This window comes from Oryx dammah, unplaced genomic scaffold (genome assembly GCF_014754425.2).
Source record: "Oryx dammah isolate SB20612 unplaced genomic scaffold, SCBI_Odam_1.1 HiC_scaffold_2, whole genome shotgun sequence".
NCBI lineage: Eukaryota > Metazoa > Chordata > Mammalia > Artiodactyla > Bovidae > Oryx > Oryx dammah.
The window spans coordinates 189845418-189857521 of record NW_024070186.1 but is presented as its reverse complement, the minus strand read 5'-3'; the positions used below and the strand labels follow the sequence as shown (position 1 = coordinate 189857521).

Sequence of the window (12104 nt, the reverse complement as noted above, 5' to 3'; positions counted from 1 at the left end):
CAACAAGTACCTACTGTAGAGCGCAGAGAACTCTGCTCGGTGTTATATGGCAGCCTGGATGGGAGGTGGGTTTGGGGGAGAATGTGTGCGTGCACGCTTAGTTGCTCCCAGTCGTGTCTGACTGTGTGACCCCATGGACTGTCGCCTGCAGGCTCTTCTGTCCATGGAATTCTCCAGGCAAGAATACTGGAGTGAGTAGCCATTCCCTTTTCCAGGGGATCTTCCTGACCCAAGGATCGAACACAGGTCTCCTGCATAGCAGGCGGATTCTTTCCTGTCTGCGTCACCAGGGAAGGCCCTTTGGGGGAGAATGGATTCATGTGTATGTATGGCTGAGTCCCTTCGCTGTTCACCTGAAACTATCACAACATTATTAATCGGCTGTTTGGGCTTCCCAGGTATTGCTAGTGGTAAAGAACCCGCCCGCCAAGGCAAGAGGTGTAAGAGACAGGAGTTCAATCCCCGGATCGGAAAGATCCTCTGGAGGGGGGAATGGCTACTCACTCCAGTATTCTTGCCTAGAGAATCCCCACGGACAGAGGAGCCTGGTGGGCTTCAGTCCATAGTGTTGCAAAGAGTCAGACACGACTGAAGCGACTTAGCATATACCCCAATACAAACTAAAAAGTTCCAAAAAAAGATGAAGATAGTGTAAGGACTGGGAAAAAAAGAAAAGGGGGAAAAAAAATGAGGATGGTTGTTGTCAGAATTAAGTGCTTTGGGGTCTAACCCAGTCCTGGGACCTAAGAAGCAGCCCTGTGGCTCTCCCCCTCCCTGCCAGGCACCCCCTGCCCTGACTCTGGCCCCCTCTGTGTGTCCCCTGCTGGTGCCCCCAGGTCCCTCATGGCATGGAGGACTGGCACCCGGGCTCCTTCAGTCAAGTTCATAAGCCCTGACCTGGTTCTCGCCTACCTGCCTCCAGCCATGAGCAGGGCCAGCCCACAGGTCTCATCAGCCAGCCACCCAGCTGGGCTGTCCCTGTGCCTGGGGTTCCCCTGAATTAGGGTCTTGCCCCAGGGAGGCGCAGAAAGAGAACAGAATGTGTATCAGATGTCCCGAATTTCGTCCTGACTTCGCCACTTACTTTGAGCAAACATGTCATCCCTCTGGGACTTGGTTTTCTTCCACCTTTAAGATGGGCCCAGGGGACTTCCCTAGTGACCCAGTAGCTAAGACTCCATGCTTCTAATACAGGGAGCCCGGGTTCAATCACGGAATTAGACACCACAACTAAAGATCCCGCCATGCCAAAACCAAGACCTGGCACAGCCAAATAAATAAATATTAAAGGGCTTCCCTGGTGGCTCTTGAGAAATCTGTATGCAGGTCAGGAAGCAACAGTTAGAACTGGACATGGAACAACAGACTGGTTCCAAATAGGAAAAGGAGTACATCAAGGCTGTGTACTGTCACCCTGCTTATTTAACTTCTATGCAGAGTACATCATGAGAAACACTGGGCTGGAAGAAGCACAAGCTGGAATCAAGATTGCCGGGAGAAATATCAATAACCTCAGATATGCAGATGACACCACCCTTATGGCAGAAAGTAAAGAGGAACTAAAAAACCTCTTGATGAAGGTGGAAAAGGAGAGTGGAAAAGTTGGCTTAAAGGTCAACATTCAGAAAACGAAGATCATGGCATCCGGTCCCATCACTTCATGGCAAATAGATGAGGAAACAGTGTAAACAGTGTCAGACTTTATTTTGGGGGGCTCCAAAATCACTGCAGATGGTGACTACAGCCATGAAATTAAAAGACGCTTACTCCTTAGAAGGAAAGTTATGACCAACCTAGATGACATATTTAAAAGCAGAGACATTACTTTGCCGACTGAGGTCCGTCTAGTCAAGGCTATGGTTTTTCCAGTGGTCATGTATGGATGTGAGAGTTGGACTGTGAAGGCTGAGTGCCGAAGAACTGATGCTTTTGAACTGTGGTGTTGGAGAAGACTCTTGAGAGTCCCTTGGACTGCAAGGAGATCCAACCAGTCCATTCTGAAGGAGATCAGCCCTGGGTGTTCTTTGGAAGGAATGATGCTAAAGCTGAAACTCCAGTACTTTGGCCACCTCATGCGAAGAGTTGACTCATTGGAAAAGACTGTGATGCTGGGTGGGATTGGGGGCAGGAAGAGAAGGGGACGACAGAGAGAGATGGTTGTGTGGCATCACCGACTCGATGGACGTGAGTTTGAGTGAACTCCGGGAGTTGGTGATGGACAGGGAGGCCTGGCGTGCTGCGATTCATGGGGTCGCAAAGAGTCGGACATGACTGAGCGACTGAACTGAACTGGTGGCTCAGTGGTAAAGAATCCGCCTGCCAATGCCGGAGACACAGGTTCGATCCCTGGTCCAGGAAGATCCCACATGCCTTGAAGTAACTGAGCCCAACATGCCACAGCTACTGAGCCTGTGCTCTAAACCCCAGGAACCACAACTAAGGAGCCCACATGCCACAAATACCAAAGCCCGTGGGCCCCAGCGCCCGTGCTCTGCAACAGGAGAAGCCACTGAAGTAAAGAAGCCCAGGCACCACAACCAGACAGTAACCCCTGCTCACACAGCAATGAAGACCCAGCACAGCCCAAAACAAAATGTTTTTAAAGTGGCTAATTTAAGAAAGAATGGGCCCTGCTTCACTCCAGGGATGGAGGTCATAGCTGTCAGCATGCTGGTAAACGGGCACTCCCAGGGGAGGTGGACAAAGAGGAGGAGGGAGCTGGAGGGGGAAGCAGGGCAAGGAGGGTTCAGTTCAGTTCAGTCGCTCAGTCGTGTCCGACTCTTTGTGACCCCATGAACTGCAGCACACCAGGGCTCCCTGTCCATCACCAACCCCCGGAGTTTACCCAAACTCATGGGCATTGAGTCAGTGATGCCATCCAACCATCTCATCCTCTGTTGTCCCCTTCTCCTCCTGTCCTCAATCTTTCCCAGCATTGGGGTCTTTTCAAATGAATCTGCTCTTCGCATCAGGTGGCCAAACTATTGGGGTGTCGAACCCCTGGACGAAGGGGCCATCCGTTGCTGGAGAAGGTCCGGTTCCCACCAGAGTGAGGTCTCCCCAAGCACCCAGGGGATGCACAGCAGTAAGGACAAGTTCAAGGACAGCCCCCCACCCCCAGCCTTCCAGCTGGCCCCAAGCGCCCAGTGTGGGGCGTTTAGGACTGGAAACCCCTGCCAAAGTTCCGTCTCCTTGCCCTCACCCTAGCCCCAGGGCCGGACAGAGTGGTCTTTCTAGGCCTGGCTCCCGTGGGGGCCTCCCTCCCAGGGGCAAGTCTGCCTTGAATCAGGGCAGCTGTGACTCAGCCGTGGACACAGCACTCAGCTAAGCTTTGGCTCCGACACTGGGCAGGCCTCCAGCTGTCGGCGGCCAGCAAAGCTGCCACTGTCTGGGCCAGGAATCCTGGGCAAGTTTGGGAGGCGGGCAGCGGGCAGGAAAAGCCGAGATGCTTGGAAACTTCCCCGGAGATTATCCAGGGCCAGTACCCAATTGCGTGTCAGAATCCCTGGGGCACTGAAGCGTGCAGTGTCCTGAGTTCAAGGCAGACCCCGGGGCTTCTGGGGGCGGGGCCTAGGAAGCTGGACTGGCAGGTGTGGGTGGCAGGTGGGCAGAGCAAGGCTGGGAAGCCCGGTGATGGGGACAGTGTCACACAGCAGCGTCCCTGCAGACCAGGGACCCAGGGACTGCCCTCCACCTCCCCTAACTCCGCCTTTTGTTGCCTCCCTGTGGACTGTAGCCTGCCAGGCTCCTCTGTCCATGACATTCTCCAGGCAAGAATGCAGGAGTGGGCTGCCATATCCTCCTTTCCCCACCCAGGGATTGAACCCGAGTCTCCTGCATTAGCAAGTGGATTCTTTACCGCTGAGCCACCAGGGAAGGCCGATCTGCTCTGTGGGGCTTCATAAAAGCCCCAAAGGTTGTCCTGTCTGCTACCCGTGTGGCCTTCAAGCGCATCGGGAGAGTGGCTTCCTCCCCGTTGCTGTGATCTCCTGGATGAAGCAGCGCCCCCCACTCCTCTGGGAGACCCCCGTTTTGTCCCCTCCCCTTAGGAGCTCCCCAGACCATCTCTCATCTCTAGATGAAATTGGGTATTTTGGACCCAAAGGCAGGACCTATTGTCCGTGGCTTTGTCTCCCTTATTTGGTGTCTGTCCTTGTTCTCAGTGGCCAAGAGGGGTGTCTGGGCTCCTGGTCTTCCTGATGCCTGTATCCTGGAGACCACTCTGCCTGGGACTAAGGGGAGTCTGTGCTAAAACCAGGACAGTCCCAGGCAAATCGGGGCGAGCCGGTCAGTCTGGCTGAGCATCAGCTGTTGATTCCATCAGCTGGTCTTCCTGCTTCCTGCATCCTGGCAAGTGTGAGCAGTAGAGTCCTCACGGCGCACGTCAAGGGGAAAGGACCAGGTTTGGGGTCAGAGAGACAGATGGACAGGCCTCATCCTCACTACCCACTGACTGGGGCCTTAGGCGAGTCTCTGTGATGGAAGGATGATGTAGCAGGGAAGGAGGCTCACATGTGCAGGTGAGCCACCCTGGACGTTCTGACAAGTGTCGAGGTGGTGCTGATGCTGCCAGTCCTGGGACCACAGTGGCAGGAGCGTCTGTACAGGACGCCTGTCGGATCCCTCACTTTCAGTTTCTGGACCATTCCTCCTCTGTGATCCAAATACATTCAAAGTTGCCATCCCCCAGTTGCAATTACCTGTTGGGAGCCAGGCACGCCTGTCGTTGCCGGACAATAGCTTTTGAACATCCTGGCTCCCAGCCAAAGTGGCTGACCATCACATTTGTTATTACCCCATGCAGTTTGCTGGACCTTAGTTCCCCAGTCGGGGATCGAACTCATACGGTGGGAGCTCAGAGTCCTAACCCCTGCAGCCTGGAGCTAGGGAAGTCCCTAACTCCCCTAATATTCGTTGAGTGTCCTTGAAAACTCAACCAGGCGTTTGAGGCAGTGAAAATACAGTAAAGCAGACACCCTCCGGTCTCCCGGAGCCGAGTTCCAGTTGGGGAAATCTGGCAGGAAGCACGTGAGCAGGTTGCTGCAGACACTATGAAGGAAATGAGTGAAGAGATGGGGGTGGGCCGCCATGTGGCTGCTGGGTCAGGGAGCTGATGGAGCGAAGGGGGCAATGGGAGAACATAGGGACCTGCCAGAACCTTCTCTTCTGGAGGAGCTGAGTCCAAGGCCCCCGAGGGGCACACGGTGTGTCTGGGCAACGGAAAGAGGGCAGCGCTGGAGCCCAGTACATTGGGGCTGGAGCGGCGAGGAAAGGGGCAGACGGTCCTGGGGCCCACGGGCCTACCACTCAGGGAGGTGACCTTCTGCCAGTGTGGGAACCCCCTGGAAGCTTCTTAGCGGGAAAGCCACGTGAGATGATGTGGCTGCTGTTTGCAGGGGGCCTGTGGCAGCAGGAGGAGGTCAGGGAGACCTGTGAGAGGCCATTGCCACGGAGTGGGTGAGCAGGGAGGGCGGCCTGGATCGAGAGGCGGTGAGAAGCGGGCAGACCTGGGTGCGTTCCAGAGCTGAGCTTGCGGGACTCCCCGCCCCCCACCCCAGGTCGTTTCACGGGTGAGAGAGGTGGGACTCGGGGATGAGGTCCCTCGGTGTCCAGCTGCATCTGAGCCGATGGCGGGAGAGGAGAGGATCTGAGTGGGGAATGTGGGCTGTGTTGTGTTTGGATTGCTTGTTGGGCACTGAACAGTTGACGTGGAGGAGACAACATCTCAGGAGAGGAGGGAGAGAGGTGAAGCACCAGCGAATAGACGATGTGTAAGCCGAAAGAAAGTGAAAGTTGCTCAGTCATGGCTCACTCTTTGCGACCCCGTGGACTACACAGTCCATGGAATTCTCTAGGCCAGAATACTGGAGTGGGTAGCCTATCCCTTCTCCAGGGGATCGAACCTAAGTCTCCTGCATTGCAGGCGGATTCTTTTACCAGTTGCCTGGAGAAGGAAATGGCAACCCACTCCAGTATTCTTGCCTGGAAAATACCATGGATGAAGGAGCCTGGTAGGCCTACTGTCCATGGGGTCGCTAAGAGTCGGACACGACTGAATGACTTTTCTGTAATTACAGCTCTTTAGCAGTTGAGCCACAAGGGATGGGCTTCCCTGATAGTTCAGCTGGTAAAGAATCTGCCTGCAATGCAGGAGACCCGGGTTCAATCCCCGGGTTGGGAAGATCTGCTGGAGAAGGGATAGGCTACCCACCCCAATATTCTTGGGCTTCCCTGGTGACTTAGCTGGTAAAGAATCCGCCTGCAATGTGGGAGACCTGGGTTCGATCCCTGGGTTGGGAAGATCCCCTGGAGAAGGGAATGTTAACCCACTCTAGTATTCTGGCCTGGAGAATCCCATGGATTTGCCTCCCGGCCAGGGAGGGACTGGGACAGGGGCGGGGAGAGGACCTCTGGTGGGGAAGCCAGGTGTGTGGCCCTGGTACCCTGGGAGAAACGTTTGCAGTGGGATGATCACAGCCCCACTGCTGCCTCTCGGCCCCCGCAGACCTTGCCCCCCAAGGAACCTGGGCGTGAGTGGAAGTCCCTTGTCGTTCAGGGCTTCCTTGCTACTTGTGCCCCAGGTTGGGAGCCGGTCACCGGGGATGTCACTTCTGATGGCCTCTCTGGATGACACAGAGCAGCCCTTAGCTGCTCCAGCCTCATCGTGTCCCCATCCTCGCTGGCATGTGACCTGTGTCGTGGCTCAGACGTTGGCCTCCCATCCGTTCCCCCCAGGGACCGTCTCCTGTACTTTTTGAGTCACTTGCCTCCTGCTCAGCTAGCATACTTCATGCTCTCTGTTCTGTGCAGTCTGTTGATCTTATTGGGTGGTTTTCTTCTCCCTTATTTTCAGATTAGAAGTAGCCTGACACATTTCTCACCTTATACCTTACATTGGGATTCCCTGGTGTCTCAGATGGTAAAGAGACTCACCTGCAATGCGGGAGACGTGGGTTTGATCCTTGGATCGGGAAGATCCCCTGGAGAAGGGAATGTTAACCCACTCTAGTATTCTTGCCTGGAGAATTCTATGGACAGAAGAGCCTGGCAGGCTACAATCCATGGGTCGCAAAGAGTGGGACACGACTGAGCGACTTCGCTTTCACTTTTTCCACCTTGCCCGTGAGAAAATAGCGGCTTTCAATGGTTGACCCCGTGTGGTTCTGGCAGCCCTAGGGCTAGGTCTCACCACATATGCGTGGTTCCGGGCTCACAGCTCCCAGCCTGTTCCAGCACTCTGGGCGACCCCTCTTCCACCGGCGGCAGCTCAAGCCACAGGAACCTGCCCCTCTCAGGAGCTCAGGAGGATCCTCTCGGTCCTGGGAGCATGATGGACAAGGAATCAGGGGACGACCCACAGCCCAGCCCCCTCCGCACTCCCCTCCTCCTTCCCTGAGTCCCTGGCTCCTTCCTAAATGGATTAGGACCTTTGCCGGAAGGAGCCGGCAGCCGTCTGGGGCGACCCGGAGGCCAGGCCTGGAGCACTGTCTGGTGCCTCCTGCTTTGCCCTGATTTGATTTGCGCCCCAGCAGCTGGGAGGCTGGCAGCCTGAGGCCTTTCTGGATGTGGCTGAAGGGACTGGGGAGGGCAGGGGGGTGGCTGAGGGGAGGGGGCAAGTCTCCATGCACCCCAGTCAGGCCAGCCTCTCAGCTGCTCTCGCAATACCCCCAGATTAGGCTTCGTGTCGCAGAAAGCCCCTGGCTGCTGTCTGGCCCATTAGCGTGTCCTATCCAGGGCCTGGCATAACCCTCAGCATCCCTTAATGCTGCCAGTTTCAAGCTTTTATTAAAAAATAAGGCAATAACTTGTGCAGTGGTTAATATGCCTCGCATCTACTGCAAGGGGTGTAAGTGCAATCCCTGCTTGGGGAACTAAGATCCTACATGCCATGCGGCCAAAAAAAAAAGATAGTTGATAGTGTATTTCAAATGTTCCATAGCTTTCCTGTCTGCTTGTTATCAAAGTTACTGATAATGGGATATTAAAACATTTGACTGTTAATTGTGGATTTTTTTTCCCCTTAGGTAAGACAACCTAGGAGAATAAATACATTTTATAAACATTTAGACGTGAACCCATACTCACGTAGGGCAACTGCTGACCTGGCCAGTTATTAAAGTTAATATTTATCTACAACTAAGTAGCCAGCTTGGGCCAGGACAGCGTCCAGAGCCAAGCTCTTCTTGTTGCGCCACTGAGTTGTGTCCGACTCTTTGTGACCCCACGGACTGCAGCACGCCAGGCTTCCCCGTCCTTCACTTTCTCCCCGAGTTTTCTCAAACTCAAGTCCATTGAGTTGATGACGTCCAACCATCTCATCCTCTGTCACCTCTTTCTCTTCCTGCCTTCAGTCTTTCCCAGCATCGGGATCTTTTCCAGTGAGTCGGCTCTTCACATCAGGTGGCCAGAGTATTGGAGCTTCAGCTTCAGCATCAGTCCTTCCAATAAATATTCGGGGTTGCTTTCCTTTAGGATTGACTGGTTTGATCTCCTTGTAGTCTAAGGGACTCTCAAGAGTCTTCTCCAACACCACAATTTGAAAGCATCCATTCCTCAGCACTCAGCCTTCTTTATGGTCCAGCTCTCACATCCATACATGACTACTAGAAAAACCATAGTTTTGACTGTATGGACCTTTGTCGGCAAAGCGATGTCTCTGCTTTTTAATATGGTGTCCAGGTTTGTCATAGCTTTTCTTCCAAGGAGCAAGCGTCTTAATTTCATGAGAAAAGCTCTGGCGCATCCCTGATTCCTTTGAATGTTTCCATCACTGAAGTTGGACACGTCTCACCATGTCATGTGTGACAGGCTCTGACATTTGCTGTTCTGTGTCATCGATTTCACGACCCACTGAAAGGCCACAGTCTGTGGTTTGGACCACACTGAGCTGGGTCCTTGGGGTACAGCAGGAATTGGCCGACCAGTCCCTGCCCTCATAGAGTTTGTGGCCTGGTGGGTGGTCGGCTCTGGTGGCAGAAGACGCTCTGGACTTAGCACCAAGGCAGCAGGCCCAGCTGTCGCCGCCGGGGCTCTCCAACGCCCGGCCCCAGTTTTGTGCACAGACTCCTTCCCCGCCAGGAAGCCAACAGGGCAGGACTCACAGACTCCCTCTGACGCTTGCAGCTCTGCTCCCTGCTCCCTCACCAGAAGTGGCCACCTGGGGCCTCTGTACAGAGCACTAGAAGGCCTGAGCCTGGGCAGGGGATCGAGGGTCCCTGTCTCTGCTCTCTGCTCTCTCCTTTGCTTGGACTGACGAGGGGGCAGGTGGCCCATAGGAAGATGCTGGCACTGGGGCATTCTGGGGGAGGGATCCCCGGACCTGATTCCTGTGGTCAGGAAAGGGAGGGGCAGGATGGATGGGGGGTGGGGAGGGGGCAAGGGAGGCTGACCTTTGTTATCTAGTGGGGCCCTGTCCTGGCCGGGTGATTTAGGGCCAGCAGGCCTGTCCCCGCCAGGTGCAGCCCCGATACGGGGCCCCGATCTGAGGACACCCCAGCTCTGTCCTCCGGGAGTCTCATGACAAGGGGCAAAGTCCTGTCTTGGGGAAACCTCATCTGGGATGAAGGGGCCTCTGTCCTGCTGTATCTCTCTGCACCCCTGAGACTCAGTCCTGACAGCCAGGAAGTAGACTGAAGCTCCACGGCCTTGGGGCAGCAGCAGCCTTGCCCCTGGGAACTGTGATGGGGTCGCTTAGGGACAGAGGGAAGGCCAGTGATGCCTGGCCCATCCTGGGAAGGAAGGGGAAGGAGAGGGGGCAATCCAGGGAGCCTTCCCAGCAGAGGTGACAATTGAAAGCTAAGGGGGCAGGGATTTCTCTGACGGGCCAGTGGTTAAAACTCCACCTGCCAATTCAGGGGGCAGGGATTCAATCCCTGGTAAGAGATCTAAGACCTGCCCCCCACCTCCCCACCACCACCACCATGCTGTGCAGCGTGACCAAATACTAAAAAAAATAAATTTTTTTTAAAGCTAAGGAGGCAGTCAATGGATGCCAAAGGGGCCAGGGAGGGCATTTGGACAATAGAACCAGTGACAGCTGAAGACCCATAAAGGGTGGGCATATGTCTGGAGGATGGTGACATTTAGAGGACTCAGAGCATGGGGGTATAAGGAGGAGCTGAGGCAAGGGACAAGTCTGGAACCTGGAATACCAAGCTGAGGAGTCGAGAGCTAGCGTGGGCAGTAGGGAGCTATGGAGGGTTGTGTGAGCAAGGGCGGGCCATGCCAGAGCAGTGTGTGGGGGGAGAGCTGGCATTTAGGGCCTGCCAGGCAGACTGCTTATGACACTGGGCTTGGCTCCAGGGTGCAGACTTGGGGAGACAAACCCTCAGTTACTCTGCTGCCTGTTTCCCACACCTGTATGCACTGTACAGGCTGCAGCGGCTCCAGGCCTGTTAGAGCTCAGAGTCCTTCATGCATGGAAGACCCTTGGGGGAGGAGAAGACCAGTCCTTGACTCGTCCCACCTGGGAGGTGGAGGTGGTCTGGGGGGCTTGGCGGGTTATGAGGGGGACAGACGCTACGTGTGCCCCGCCCCGCCCACCTCCGCCTGCTCCCCGCCTCCCTCCCTCCATCCAGGCAACCATGGCCTTGCTGGGAAAGCGCTGTGACATCCCCGCCAACGGCTGCGGGCCTGACCGCTGGACCTCCGCCTTCACCCGCAAAGACGAGATCATCACCAGCCTCGTGTCTGCCTTAGATTCCATGGTGAGTGCCCCGGGGGGCAGTGGGACAGCCGGCCTTCGTAACTCTGGTGCTCACAGGAGCCCCGCCGATCTAGGCCTCAGTGTCCCCCACCTGCCCCAAGGCCTCTGCCCTTCCAAGCAGGCAGGAGACTTAAGTGAGATCAAGCCTGTGAAACCTCAGCCCTTGTCCCCTCACCCCTTGTCTTCATTTCATCACCTCTCTCACTTCAAGCCCCATCCCTGGGATGGTCACAAGCCTCCCTCCCTGGGGCTTCCCTGGTGGTCCAGCGGATAGGACTATGCTCCCAATGCAGGGGGTCCAGGTTCAATCCCCGGTCACGGAACTAAAGATCCCACGTGCTGCAGCCAGGATCACAGATCCCTTGTGCCGTAGCTAAGACCCGGAGCAGCCAAATAAACGTTTATGGATAGCCAGATAAACTATTTCAGTGACTCCATTACACTAAGCATCATTTCTGGAGCTTGGGGGGCCCACATGTGGCTAGTGGTCATGTTATCAGACAGTGTAGAAACAGAACATCTCTGTCACTGCAGAAATTCTAGGGGACCATCTCCAATGGCTCAGCGTCAAAGAATCCGCCTGCAGTGCCAGAGACCTGGGTTTGAAAGATCTCCTGGAGAAGGGAATGGCAACCTGCTCCAGTATTCTTGCCTGGAGAATCCCATGGACAGAGGAGCCTGGTGGGCTACAGTCCACAGGTCTCTGAGTCGGACATGATGGACAGTACGGCTGGCAGTGCTGCCGTGGAGGGTGTTTCAGAGGCTCCTTGGAGGAACTGATGGCCCTCTGTCCTCGTGCCATGACCAGGACAGACTCCCCCACCGCCCTGCAACGAGGCCTTTACAGGTGTCCTGAGGGACCCTCGTGGATGGCAGTGGCACTTGATTGACAGTGCCTTAACTCTGCTGGCACCCCCCAGCCCTTGAGCCGGGTCCTCAGGCAGTCTGCAGTGGAGGGGGGCAGGGGGTAAAGTGCTGTCTGCTCATCACCTCCCCCTATCCAGTCTGCGACCCTTTTCCAGAAGGAAAAGGGTGACCCCCATTCTCTGTGCCTCTGGGTGAATCCACTCCCCGTGGTGACCTCAGCTTCTTCAACTGTGAAGTGACCACATAGCAGAGGCTCGCCTCCAGCCCTGGTGGCCTCCCCTTGGAGACAGCTGAATCTGTTTGTTTGTTTGTTTTACCATGTTGCCTCGGGGAAAAGGATCGGCAGGGTTTGGTTTTAATCTTAGAGAGAGGAAATGAACACCATCCCTGCCCCAGGGGACAGTCTTGCTGGCCCTGAGATGTCTCCAGCTTCCTCACCAGGGCGACTCCCGGCCGGAGCTGCCACTCAAGGCATGATCATGGCCCAGAGAGGGTGTCAGTTCAGTTCAGTCGCTCAGTCGTGTCCGACTCT

General features: G+C 55.4%; 1 protein-coding gene across 4 annotated transcripts in view; it reads left to right on the top strand.

Annotated features, from left to right (window-relative positions):
• GTF2IRD1 (GTF2I repeat domain containing 1) overlaps nucleotides 1-12104 on the top strand; it is a 123336-nt gene that overhangs the window by 28614 nt on the left and 82618 nt on the right. For all 4 annotated transcript variants that reach the window (XM_040260900.1, XM_040260886.1, XM_040260894.1 and 1 more), the window contains exon 2: nucleotides 10578-10706. In XM_040260900.1, the coding sequence (XP_040116834.1) occupies nucleotides 10584-10706 (123 nt within the window). In that variant the 5' untranslated portion in view covers nucleotides 10578-10583. The remainder of the gene's footprint in view (nucleotides 1-10577; nucleotides 10707-12104) is intronic.